The 13,826-nt window shown below is 40.2% G+C and overlaps 3 protein-coding genes across 5 annotated transcripts in view; 2 read left to right on the top strand and 1 right to left on the bottom strand.

The window, feature by feature from the left end:
• Window positions 1-9,538: 9,538 nt before the first annotated feature.
• Window positions 9,539-10,137, top strand: LOC143343308 (cytochrome c oxidase assembly protein COX19). Its single transcript, XM_076768089.1, has one exon. It carries the CDS (start codon window positions 9,871-9,873, stop codon window positions 10,123-10,125), a length of 255 nt encoding a protein of 84 aa, XP_076624204.1. The 5' UTR covers window positions 9,539-9,870; the 3' UTR covers window positions 10,126-10,137.
• Window positions 10,138-10,708: 571 nt separating this feature from the next.
• On the top strand, window positions 10,709-12,166 carry Ppcdc (phosphopantothenoylcysteine decarboxylase). Its single transcript, XM_076768087.1, has 2 exons — window positions 10,709-11,134; window positions 11,584-12,166. The coding sequence occupies exons 1-2, from the start codon at window positions 10,709-10,711 to the stop codon at window positions 11,752-11,754; spliced, it is 597 nt and encodes a 198-aa protein (XP_076624202.1). The 3' UTR covers window positions 11,755-12,166.
• A 104-nt stretch (window positions 12,167-12,270) lies between these two features.
• The window catches only part of Mmp2 (Matrix metalloproteinase 2), a 175,688-nt gene continuing 174,132 nt past the window's right edge, over window positions 12,271-13,826 (bottom strand). For all 3 annotated transcript variants that reach the window (XM_076768070.1, XM_076768071.1, XM_076768072.1), the window contains one exon: window positions 12,271-12,685. In XM_076768070.1, coding sequence (XP_076624185.1) covers window positions 12,444-12,685 — 242 coding nt within the window. In that variant the 3' untranslated portion in view covers window positions 12,271-12,443. The remainder of the gene's footprint in view (window positions 12,686-13,826) is intronic.

Below are 13,826 nucleotides of genomic sequence, written 5' to 3'. Positions count from 1 at the left end.
AACTAATATCCGACCTCCCGTCAACAGGTCTCCACTGGCCTCTGTTGATCGCTGCTGACTACTGGAATTTCTGACAATGTATAACGATTACTACTGACTTCTGCCAGCCTCCGCTAGCCTCTGCTGACCGCTGCTGACCACTCCTGATACTTCTGATAACGTATAACGATTACAAATTGCTACTGCCTGCCCCTGCTGGACTCTGCTTGCCACTGCTTGCCACTGCTAGCCTCTGCTGACCACAGCTGACCACTTCTGATGCTTCCGACAACGTATAATGATTACTACTTATTACTGCTTGCCTCTGCATGCCTCTGCTGGCCTCCGTTGGCCTTTGCTGATCGCTGCTGACCACTGCTGACCACCGCTTATATTTCTGGCAACGTACAACGATTACTACTGGCTACTGCCACTCTTTGCTGACCTCTGCCAGCATCTCCCGACCTAAGCTGGCCTCTGCCAACATCTCCCGACGTCAGCTGACCATCGCTGACCACTGCTGACCGTTGCTGACAACTTGTGGCATGATGTAATATAATATAATATGTTTATATGTATTAAAGTTTTGTATAATGTAAATCTATGGCAATAAATGATATAATTTCAAAGAATTCTATGTATTCTCATCATTTTTTACCCCTCTTTCCCTCTCCAAATTTCCCGCCGTCAGGAATTTCTGCGAATTCCTGGAAATGACGTCATTTCTAAGAATTCCTGAAAATTCTCGGATCCCTGAAACTTACCGACGTCCCTGAAACTTCTCGGAATCCCTGAAATTTCCAAGAAGTTTCAGGCAACGGCTAAAATTCCGGTCTGAATTTTTCGCGGCAGGAATTTTTCGGCAAAAATTACGTAATATTACGTAACATTATGTAATATTACGTAATATTACGTAATAGCTCTTCAAAATTTCTCCGGTCGGAATTTTTCGGCAAAAATTACGTAATATTACGTAATTTGAAATCGCAGGAAATTTGAAATCTTTCCAGGGAACTTAGAAAATTTTAAAGGATTCGGAGTGTCTTATAACTATGGAAATGATTTCAATAGGAAAAGAAGGGTAAAAATGATGAGAACACATAGAATTCTTTGAAATTATATCATTTATTGCCATAGATTTACATTATACAACACTTTAATACATATAAACATATTATATTATATTACATCGTGTCACAATTTGTCAGGAACGGTCAGCAGTGGTCAGCGATAGTCAGCGATAGTCAGCGATGGTCAGCGATGGTCAGCGATGGTCAGCTGACGTCGGGAGATGTTGGCAGAGGTCAGCAGAGGGTGACAGTAGCCAGTAGTAATCGTCGTACGTTGCCAGAAATATAAGCGGTGGTCAGCAGTGGTCAGCAGCGGTCTGCAGAGGCCAGCTTAGGCCAGGGGACGCTGGCAGAGGTTAACAGAGGAAGGCAGGAGTCGTAGTAATCGTTGTACGTTGCCAGAAATATAAGCGGTGGTCAGCAGAGGCCAGCAGTGGCAAGCAGAGATCACCAAGGGCGAATAAAAGTAGCAAGTAGTAAGCGTTTATGTTGTCAGAAGCATCAGAGGTGGTCAGCAGCGGTCAGCAGAGACGAGCAGAGGCATGCAGTGGCAAGCAGAGATCAGCAAGGGCGAACAGTAGCATGTAGTAATTGTTATACGATGTCAGAAGCATCAGGGGTGGTCAGCAGTGTTCAGCAGAGGCCAGCAGAGGTCAGCAGAGGTCAGCAAAGGCTAGCAGAGGCCAGCAGAGGCCATCAGAGGCCATCAGAGGGATGCAGAGGCATGCAGAGACCAGCAGGTGCAAGCAGTAACAAGTAGTAATCGTTGTACGTTGTCAGAAGCATCAGTAATGGTCAGCAGAGGCTCAGCGGAGACCAGAGTGGCAAGCTGTGGCAAGCAGAGACCAGCAGGGGCAAGCAGTAGCAAGTAATAATCGTTATACGTTGTCAGAAGTATCTGGAGTGGGCAGTTGCAGTTAACATATGCCAGAGAAGGCCAACAGAGACAAGCAGAGATCTTGTTTCGGCCACGAAGCACTATGCCCAGTTGCTCTGTGCTGCGCGGACCGTGCGTATTACAACAGCTCCGATGCTGTGTTCCCTTAACCGTGGCGCGAAGGACCACCCAACTGATGTTGGGAAATTACCGATACCCTTGAATCCCGTTGATTCAAGGAGAGCCCGTTGCTACTTTATTTCGCGATAACGACTTATTCCCCAAACGACTCTCAAAACGAATCTCAACCGAGTCTCCAACGAATCCCAACGAATCTCCAACGAACCTCAACGAATCTCCAACGAACCTCCACCGAATCTTAAAGTTACCCTTAACCTAAGCTCGGTATCCCCTACCAAGGTGATGAAAATGCGTAGCGTTTACCGGTGGGAGGATTGGTTAAACCAATCCTCAAAGTCGTCACCTTGGCAGGGCGTTTCTTAACCCTTTGCAACATTCCCGCCCACCCTGCCGACCAGTGTTCTGGTACACCATGCAAGAGTGAGCGAGAACGTTGCCTTTTTTATAAATAATTTGGGGAAAACCAGAGCCCCAAGACCCCGGTGGTCTGCAGATGTGCGCTACCACGGGTTTACGATACGTCAATCGCTATTGAGGCAAGGAAGAGCTCCAAGGATTCCAAGTCCCGTGTGGAGTTTGGAGTTTCCTTAATGACCGTAACGTACTTTATCAAGCAAAAATGTCTCGAAGGCCTAATCCTCAAAAATAGCGGAGAAGTCACGTCCGTATCATAAACCCCGCGATGTCAAGGTTCCTTAAGAATCCTTAACAGATCTGTAGAGGCATGTAGAGACCAACAGAAGCTTAGTTAGTTATCTGAAAACATATCAAGGAAAATCATTATTAATTAATGTCTGCCACAATTGATTTTTCTGTTTTGTTCATACGATAAAAATAAGAACACTTCTTATTGAAAAATGCTATAGCATATTTGCTTATGTAAACCTACATAGGTCGCAAAGTAAAAATGCCTGGGCAGTCGTGAATCTCGACTCGAGATTCCAAATCGGATGCCGTTGATGGGTGGTTGAATTTCAGTTGTTCGAGAGCGAGAAGGCAAATGTGAGTCTTTCTCTCTCAACTCCCACGAAGCAGTCCGAAATTACTTCGGGTAGCTTCGGAGAATCGAGAAAGAGAGCATGTGTCAGTTTGCCTTTGTCGACTTTCCGAAACTCTACGAGCTCACGTACGTGTGATCTGGCATAGGTAGTAGTGCACCCGGTGCTCAATCTGGCATCTCTGCTGATATCTCTGGTCCCGGCTATATCGCCGGTGGTTGGCATTGCCAATTTCGTAACGGCGTGTTCTCTAGACGCGTGTACTAGGGGAACAATGCGGCAGCGCCAATATCCCTTAGAAAGAGAATGCGATGTGTGTGTCAAAGAGAAAGTGATCAATGTTCCGCCATTTTGATAAATTAAACTACTGCTTGATAATTTACTAATTATTGTTTTCCTGGAATTAATTTATAAACTTTTAGAGTTTAATACTATAGTTTAGTCACAGACAAGGTATACGAGTAGACCTATCACCTAATGTATTTTTTCGGCCCGATTCTCTGGGGCTCTAGAGCCCCATTACCATTTCCGTGTCACTCGCAACGTTACCAACAGATTTAGAAATGAACACAAGAGGAAGTGAGACAGAAAATGAAATTTCAGAAATTTTATTATATTTTAACGAAATGAAAGCTGTACGGTCCATAATTGGATATTAATCGATTAATTTCATTGGAGTAATCAATCGATTAAGGTTATTTAAAAATTTCAAGAAAATTTGAATTTTTTCTCGAAAGTGGGTAGGATTTCGGAAGTATGTGTATTCACCAAAAATAATTGCAATTGACCCCCGGAACCGAAAATAATTTTTTTAGAATTAATTCAAAATTTTTTTTTTCGTCGAAAAATTTAGGCACCTACCCCCTGTCGATTTTTCTTAAAAATTCCTTTTTCATTTTTAGTAATTTTGTTTGACACCCGACAGAAAAGTTGTCTAATACTTTTTTGTAGGTACCCATGACCTCTACTTCAGAAAAAAGTTTCATTGAAATATATTCACAATTGTAGGAGTTATGGCTGTTTGAAAATTGGACCATTTTTATGGGGTTTTTCTCATTTTGCGGGGTCAAGGACCAACTTTTCGAATATTTTTGCGATTTGTACATATTCTCCATCAAAATACGCGTAGTTTGCTTTTTTAAACATCAAAATCGTCCAATCCGTTCAGAAGTTATGACGTTTTAAAGATCCGCATGAAAATTCGGGCAGACATTTCTGGCCAGAAATTATATTTTCGGTAAGGAATTTTTTTTTCGAAACTGAGTAGGATTTCGGGGGTATGTCTGTTGACCAAAAATGCTTGCAATTGACCCCCGGAACCGAAAATAATTTTTTTAGAACGATTTGAAATAATTTAATTTCGCCGAAAAATGATAGCACCTACTCGAATTTTTTTCACGAAATTGGGTAGGATTTCGGAGGTATGTGTATTCACCAAAAATGATTGTAATTGACTCCCGCAACCGAAAATAATTTTTCCAGAACGATTTGAAATTTTTGAATTTAATTGTTAATAACTTTTTAATGAAGCCTCCATCAACAAATACTCGTATACCTGGTCTGTGGTCCTACGTTCGATTGTTATCGTGGCCTGCGTCATGCATCACGTCATAATACATGTTGAAAGCGATATGCACTTTTGTTCGAGTGGATGCTACCTTCCGATAGGTTGAACTCGATCTTGCGGAGGTCCACGTACCTCGAGGAACTAGAAAGATTGCCTCTAAGTGACGTTCGCGATGCAAGAGAAATATGTCTTTTTGCCCGTAAAACGCGATGTCGCGATGGTAATGGTATTAATCATTGATTCGTGCGTTACGAAATCTTCACAAATATTAAAATAATTTTTTACAAGAATACCAATCGCTGCATGTAAACTCCATACAGAGTACGTACTCGACGAAGGTGTGAATTAAACAATTATAAATAAAACTTAGCATTGTTTAACATTCCAACGCAATAGTTTAAACAATTCTTAACAATATGTGGTATATGAATAATAAAAGGGCCCATCAGTATGCGTAAATAATAATTTTTCGTGAAATTATTTGTCCACCGGACGGGTTGAGATGGCCGACACGCGCTGTGCTCTCCCCACTCCTCCGTCACTACATTCAAGGCTCGTATGGAGACTCACATGCCTCACTCTCGCGGGGGGGTCCAAGGGTGGCGGACTTCCTGGTTCGGTGGGTATCCCGGGATCATCCTAGGCTGACCAGTGGCGACCAGGAGGGACCAGGGGGACCAGTGCTGACCAGTGCTGACCAGCTGACCAGTGGTGAGCATACGATGACCGATACTGATCAGTTGTTGTCCAGTGGTGAGTCTTGTTTAAATATCCCCTCTCTTTCTCTTATGTTTCTGATTTGAAGCTTGCTCGTTTATTTTTGACTACCGTTTGATGAAAAATTGGGTTTGTTGAATTTATCGGTTTTCGTTTCGTTACTATGAATATTTCCACCATTTCAACATACAATGAGATATTCTATTAACTGGTTCTTCTATTATTTCGCCAATTATTGCGTTACGTTGACCATAGAGGACTCTGAAAGAAAATGATTCTCTATGGGGTATTTCCTTCGATCGTTTACTGTTTCTGTTTTCAATTCTTTCCTGAACTGGTATCTGTCTTTGTCGATTAATCTGAATTTTTATCTCGATTTTGTTTGCGAAATTGCTTTGTCGATTTCATTACTTGTGGTATTAGTTGAAACTGACTTGGCAAGATATTCCTAATTTCGTAGAATATTTTTACTGGTCAGCTAAATTCACAAGCATCGTCTATCAATTAATCCGAATTTTTATTTTGACTTTATTTGTGAAATTGTTCTGTCGTTTGGACTGAGCGTATTTAATATATTTTGATTGACATTGTTTAATTTATTAATATTTTCACTTCCTTATCAGGTGTTAATTTTGTACATTTCTTTAGGTAGGTCTACCCATCGAGTAACATTTATTCTGTGTAGGAATATTTCAGAATTTCTTAATTTGTTCGATACATCAGCTGAACAAATTATTTCTTCATTTGTCGAGTCACAGATGGATTGGTTAGGATTTATTAAATTTTCCTTAATATGATACTAACACAAGTAGTAGTTTTTGTTTCAGGTCAGATCTATTGTAGATCAATTCCAAGGACATCGAGGGAGGACGCTACAACCGCCGAGGGATTCAACTCGCCGAGGGATTCAACCGCCGAGGGATTCAACCATCAAGGGATTCAATCATCGAGGGATTCAACTACCAAGGGATTCAACCACAGAGGGATTCATCCGCCGAGGGACCTTTAATTTCAAGTACATTAGTCTTAAGCTTCGCCGCGAATATTAAAATTAACGTCGAAGATTTCTCTATTGTCCGTGTTGGCGTGTCTTACCAAGTAATTATTGACCAAGTAGCTTCACTTTCTCTCGTCCTCTCGTTTCCCGTTTCGATCACCACTGCTTTAATGTAGAAAGCAAGTGATCGGCCGTGTAGTTGGTCCAAAGGATATAATCGCCTTCCCTTGGTAGCTCGAGATATCAAGGGCAGTAGATTCGATCCTAAGATCTGCTGCATGGTTTCGCATCACGTCGCGTCGCGTATCCCACGATTTAGCTTCATCCCTTCTTAAAAGAGATAATTGCTTGGTACCACTAATTTATAAAATAGAAGGAGTCTCGTTTTCTCCTATCTTCTGAATTTTAGTTCCGAATTTGCTAGCTCAAATTTCGACGTTAATTTTAAGTCTCTAGTGTATCCGCGTATGTGCCACGCAATTGTTTACCAACTAGCTTCTCTCGACTCGTTATCTCGTTTCTTGCTTCGGTCACCACTGTTTCGTCGAACGAAACATGTGATCGACCGTCCAGTTTGTCCGAAAGATCTAGTCGCTTGCCAATGACAGATCGATTTCTAGAAATAGAAATCAATCTACCAAGGGTAGTGTTGATTCGATCCGAAGATCTGCTGCACGGTTCAGCATCGCGTCGCGTCGCGTCTCCCAGAATTTAGCTTCACCCCTCTTTTTAAACAAAACAATTGCTTGGTACAATTAAACTAGACTTAAGCATCGACGACCATTGTATGCGTCTCCGTATGCCAAGTAATTATTTAACAAGTAGCTTTACTCGATTCGTTCTCTCGTTTCTAGCTTCGATCACCGCTGTTTCGACGAACGAAACATGTGATCGGCCGTCCAGTTGGTCCGAAAGATCTAACCGCCTTCTCTTGGTAGCTCGATTGAAGGAAAATGTTTCTTCGCTGGAAGGTGTGGAGTTTCCGTATTCTGCGGAAACGCACACCTTCCAGCGGAAGTCGTTCCTGTCTCAGGTACTCTCTCTTTGTCAGACAACCCAAGTCGGGTCCTTCGGGCTCCCGGCGGATTGCGTTGGAGAAATGGAGACCTCGATTCAGGGATGCAGCATCCATTTTTTTATAGAGATCGAGTTAGTAAGTGCAGTAGGTTCGATCCCAAAGATCCGCTGTACGGTTCAGCATCGCGCCGCGTCGCGTCTCTCACAATTTAGCTTCACTCCTCTTTAAACCAAATAATTACTTGGTATAATTAAACTAGACTTAAGCATCGACGACCATTGTACGCGTCTCCGTATGCCAAGTAATTATTTAACAAGTAGCTTCACTCGATTCGTTCTCTCGTTTCTCGCTTCGATCACCGCTGTTTCGTTGAAAGAAACATGTGATCGGCCGTCCAGTTGGTCCAAAAGATCTAACCGCCTTCTCTTGGTAGCTCGATTGAAGAAAAATGTTTCTTCGCTGGAAGGTGTGGAGTTTCCGTATTCTGCGGAAACGCACACCTTCCAGCGGAAGTCGTCCCTGTCTCAGGTACTCTCTCTTTGTCAGACAACCCAAGTCGGGTCCTTCGGGCTCCCGGCGGGTTGCGTTGGAGAAATGGAGACCTCGATTCAGGGATGCAGCATCCATTTTTTTATAGAGATCGAGTTAGCAAGTGCAGTAGGTTCGATCCCAAAGATCCGCTTTACGGTTCAGCATCGCGTCGCGTCGCGTCTCTCACAATTTAGCTTCACTCTTCTTTAAACCAAACAATTACTTGGCATAACTAAACTAGAAGATCGGAGGGACTTGAGTTCCTTCTATCTTCTTAGTTTAGTCATTCAGATTGTAAAATTGCGAAAGGGAGATCGATGGAACTTGGATTCCATCTATCTCCCTTTGGGTCTCCACTCGCAGCAACCTCCACGTGGTGAGACCTGGGTAATATTATTTAGCATTTAATTAATAATTCTTATTACTCTTAGCCGGGTAATGCAATTATTAATTAAAAACTAAATAATATTAGCAAATTGGCTGCGATCCGCCTTGCATAAGTCATCATAAATATAGAGTTTCTTCACTAGATTAGTTTGGATTCTCATTGATTCATCAAAGATTCTAGAGTATTGTCACAGACGAGGTATACCAGTAGATCTTTCACCCAATGTATTTTTTCGACCCATTTTTATAGAGTCTCGAACCCCCATTATCATTTTCGTGCTATTTGTAATATTACCAACAGATTTAGAAATGAATTTCAATCCCTGCATAGTCAATTCACATGTATTTATGCACACACTACAGCTGTCAGTCCATCAATACTAATTCAGTGCATAGTTTGTCATCGGACCACCATCCATGAGAAGAGGACGCTAAAATCACCCTTGAATTTTCAGGTCGGTATGGCAGTTAGATTAAGCCACGAAAGTCCATAAGGTGTAAGGTCTATTCGTATACATCGTCTGTGGTTTAGTCTCTGGACAAAATTCAAGGACACCTTTTATAACTATTCTGTTCACAATTATTAAGTTATTAACAAATATACGGAAGATGGCATATTTTTTGTTAACTTTTGTATGTAACGATGCGAGGTCGGATATCCGTTGTATCGAGAACGAGAAGGAAAGGCTTAGATTTGTTTTTTCACTCGATTTCCTTGAGACGGTTCGAAGTGCATCCGTGCTTACTTTGGGTAGCTTTGGAGAATCGTGGAAAAGAGCGGGTGTCAGTTTCTATGTGTTCTCATCATTTTTACCTTTCTTTTCCTCTCCCCATTATTCCCATAGCTATAAGTACATGCCACCTCTTCCCAAGGCCGCCAGCATTTAGGAAATGTTCCGGGCACTTTGGAAATCCAGATGGAAAAATGCCCAAGTTTGTCGTGAATAGTTTGTTATTTTCAACGATAGATGGCGCTTACTTTTTGACCTCAAACCCCCTGGTGCTAAACCGCCCAAGTTTGTCGTGGAATAGTTCGTTACCTTCGGCGTTAGATGGCGCTTATTTATCGACCTCAGGCCCTCTGGTGCTAAAATGCCCAAGTTTGTCGAGAAATCCATCTAGCGTGGACGATACAAACTATTCCACAACAAACTTGGGCGTTTTAGCACCAGGGGGTTTGAGGTCGAAAGATAAGCGCCCTCTATCGTTGAAAATAACGAACTATTTCACGACAAACTTGGGCGGCTCTCTCGACTCTCACGAGGCGGTTCGAAATTACTTCGGGTAGATTAGGAGAATCGAGAAAGAGAGCATGTGTCAGTTTGCCTTTGTCGACTTTCCGAAACTCCACGAGCTCACGTATGCGTGATCTGGCATGTATGAGTAGTGCACCGGGTGCTAAATCTGGCATCTCTGATAGATGTGCGAAAGTGGAATGAGGAGTTCCCGGTGCACCCAGTGCCCGGTCTGGCAACATTGCTGGTGCAGTGGCACTGCATGGCCGTTTGTCGAGTGGTTCGTGAGAAATTAGTGTGTATTTTATTCGTTACTTTTGATTTTTCTGCATGAACACCGTTAAGGGTCAGTGATGACCTCGTACACGTTCTCGAAGAAGACGTTTACGCCCATACCACCGGAGAAGGGCAGCTTTCCACTCGATCATGACGGTGTCTGCAAATTGCCTATGATCAAGTATATGAAGTGTTTATACGAAAATCGTAACGAAAACACGATGTGCAGAAGCGCCGCGAAGGATTATCTTGCTTGCCGAATGGATAATCAATTGATGGCGCAGGAAGAATGGACCAATATGGGTTACGCTGATCAGGTCAAGGAGACATAACAGCAACGATTTATTGCCAATCGATTCACTTATCGAAGTCTTTTAACGATCGACCAGTATTTACGAACATTTATGCCTGGTTAATTTTGTTTCGTCTTTGAAAATGAATTCTACGGTTTTTAAAAAACGCGTATAAATTTCTAATAATGCACACCGTATATACATATATATATGTATGCGTGTATAGGTAAAAAGAATCGTCGTCTTTAATAGTGAATTTCTCTCATTATATGAACAAATTAATGTGACACGTAATTTCAGTGCAGTGAAAGGACTTCTAAACCAATTACCGAGCATTTTAAAACGATCCGTTACGTAGAGACGATCGCACACTCGTAGAAATTTAAGGAGGCTAAGATAAGCAACTGTTAAGCCTAGAAATCCTTTAGTTGTAATTTTTTCTGTTAACCGTTAAGGTATTTTGAGTCGACCGATCTATTCGTAGTAAAGCATTTATTGTTGTATTTAGGCGGACCAGGCCTATTTTGTCGATATTATAGACAGCACAGAGTTACATTTTATATAGTAAGAAGTAGTGAATAACAAAACATTAAAAAGGAAAAACAAATACCGGTCTGTAAAAATGTCGAGTGTGTCTAGGAAGAAGGTTTTGATCGGTTGTACAGGCAGCGTAGCAACGATTAAACTGCCACAATTGGTAGAGATATTATGGCAAAACAATTTGGAAGTAAGAATAGTGGTTACAGAGAAAGCCAAGCACTTTCTGAAAGAGGCAGAATTGCCTATAGGGATTCAAGTTTTATCAGACACCGTAGAATGGGCTGCCTGGCAAGATAGAGGCGACCCAGTGTTACATATCGATTTAGTGAAATGGGCAGATTTGTTCTTAATTGCTCCATTAGATGCTAACACACTGGGCAAGATAGCTAGCGGTATATGTGATAATATTTTGACGTGCGTTGCGCGTGCCTGGAATCCTTCGAAACCTTTGGTCTTTTGCCCTGCTATGAATACAAAAATGTGGGAACATCCTGTCACTGCACCGCAGGTACGAATTAATATCTAGCTCTAATACAATTTTCAATTACTTCAAATAATCTTCAGTTACGGAGTTATTAAACTTTGTACAGCGCATGCTGGGTCATTTTCACCCAGATAATTGCGCTTAAGGAGTTTTAAGACTAACAATTTTGTCGTTGAATTAAAATTATTCAAATGAAAAAATTTTTAATATTTTTACGAGTTTTGTTAACGTTAGATTTACGGACATTGTACATATTTTTATAGAAAGCTATGGAACATATGGTTTTTCTTTTAATTAGAATATAATATTAACAAATTAACATAAATTGCTGAGAAATAATGTTTGCGAGTTCTGTAACTATAAGTACAAAAAACTGATGAATGGATGGGTTCCGTAAATCTAGCGTTAAAGTTTGTTTAACGTGGATGTTATGGTATTGTGTAATTCATTTCGAATATTTTTACCCTGTTCAGATAGCCCTGCTTAAGTCCTGGGGATACAAGGAGGTGACTTGCATTTCTAAAACACTTATGTGCGGTGATACTGGAATGGGTGGAATGGCGGAAGTAGATACTATTGTTCAAACTACGTTGAGATTGATTAATCCTTGGGATCCGTATCCACCACCAGATCTACGTATCTAACATCGGGAAACGAAATATTCGACGGAAAGCTTTTATCATCGTACAGATTGAATGTGAAATATTTTATGGGGGAAAAAAAATAATAAATAAATTTAAAGATAGAGAGTTCGTAATGCGTGCCACGGTGAAATTCAAATAATTTATGCTCACAGTTAAAATTCATGTCCAATAACAAGTTTCAACTTGTACGATTACGCTTTTCTGAATGCACCGTGGTCGCAATATTTTGTTGCTCAAGTAAAATGTTTGTAGAACGTCTGCGCCAAGGAATATATTCAAGATGGAGTTCACATACTACTGCAGAATGAAAAAAGAAAAAAATTGTAAAGAAATTCTGTTCACATATCGTTTAAAAAATTGACCCATCAAATAAATGTGTACATGTTTTGTTAAATATATGAGTTAAATAATATTTTAATGTTTTCTTATTGTAGAAGTAATGGAGTTACAACCTATTTATTATTTATCGATTGAAACTAGTTTGGGACGGGCATTGGGTAGAACAAAGAATTGTCGTTTATTATTAAAATTCTTTATTAAAATTATTTAAAAATTACTTTATTAAAATTACTTTAATTATACATTATTAGTATAAGGGAAGTGCGTTAAAATTTTAGTCGCTTGTAGACTTGAACGCGTACGCGCGTAAGCGTTCGTGTCCATACGCGACTTTACATAAATATCACAGTTTACAAATATTTGCTAAAATATGCTATAAAAAATAACCCGAGAGAAAGTGTTGGCAGTGCTGACGCATCGCTCGAGTCCATGATCTTTGATTTTCTTGGATAACTTTCAACGTCATTCGTTTCCAATTCTCGGGGGCAGCCCATCCAGACTGGCGCCGAGAGTTTCTGTTTCTCGTGGGCGACTTTCATCCTCAAGTCATCGAATTCCCAAAAGCCCTTTCCTTTGAAGAAATACGTCTTGCCTAGAAAAGAAATATTTTACGTAATATTCGTTTCTTTTTTTATTAAATAAGCTCGCGATTCGTTAACTGCTGTAACTTAGTAAAAAACAGTACAACCTTTATAGGGTTTAACACTAAATCTACCACGATCGATCAATGATCGTTTTCTAAATTTCATTTAGAATTTTTAACATACAATGTTACTTTAATTTCACGACTTTTCTTATTTTGTTTGTTTCTTGTGAAAAATATGTAGACTGTCTTGCCTACCACGACAAACGATTTATATCTTTTTGTAAAAATACCGGACAAAATTTGGTATCAAATCCCGGTTAGCTTCCAATGTAAATAGGAAATATATAGCAAAGATGAAATGAAAGAATTCTGACTGATTGTTTTCAATTAAATACCAAACTATCAATTTTCTGTCGATCTACGACGATTTAACACTAAACCTACCACGACCGATCAAATGTTTTTTTAACGACCGTTTTTTAAATTTGGTTTAAAATCTTGAACATACAATGTTATTTTAACGCCATTTAACTTCACGACTTTTCTTATAGTATACGTACAGTGAATTTTCTCAATATTCACTTCTATTTTTATTGTTTGTTTTATCATTTAATCGGATGAACGATTTATATTTTTTTGTAAAAAAAGACCGAACAAAATTGTATATCTAATTATGAGAGAATCTTCAATGGCCACTGTCTTAGAATAGTCTAACAACGAGTATTAAAAATAATTAAACTTTACACGCATGCAGTTCTGAAGCTATTAGTGTTTTATTCATAATTGAGCCACTGTTAGAAGCGACAAAGCTTCCTCTTTAAAATGATTATTGGTTGTTGTCGATCCGACTTTCCGTTTTTGAAATATCGTCGTGTAAAGAAAAGCGTAATTTTAAAAATTTCACTATGTTCTGTGGCGTTGTCTCCCATGCTCGCCACCAGAGGGGCCGGTCGAGCGCAGTCTGTCTTACGTGCAATCGCCTATTAACGCGTATTAAAAATACTAACAACTTTAGATGCGTGCAATTTCGAAACTACTAGTGCTTTATCCATAATTGAGCCACTGTTAGAAGCGGCAAAGCTTCCTCTTTAAAATGATTATTGGTTGTTGTCGATCCGACTTTCCGTTTTCGAAATATCGTCATGTA

The sequence above is a fragment of the Colletes latitarsis genome, chromosome 7 (genome assembly GCF_051014445.1).
Source record: "Colletes latitarsis isolate SP2378_abdomen chromosome 7, iyColLati1, whole genome shotgun sequence".
NCBI classification, from domain to species: domain Eukaryota; kingdom Metazoa; phylum Arthropoda; class Insecta; order Hymenoptera; family Colletidae; genus Colletes; species Colletes latitarsis.
Note: the sequence above shows the minus strand (reverse complement) of the source record. Positions and strands in the feature narration are given on the sequence as shown.

Bases quoted from the DNA above. Each gene is read 5' to 3' on its own strand.
- LOC143343308 (XM_076768089.1), top strand. From the start codon at position 9,871: ATGACCTCGTACACGTTCTCGAAGAAGACGTTTACGCCCATACCACCG.
- Ppcdc (XM_076768087.1), top strand. From the start codon at position 10,709: ATGTCGAGTGTGTCTAGGAAGAAGGTTTTGATCGGTTGTACAGGCAGC. The intron at 11,135-11,583 runs GTACGAATTAAT...TACCCTGTTCAG, and splicing joins ATCCTGTCACTGCACCGCAG to ATAGCCCTGCTTAAGTCCTG.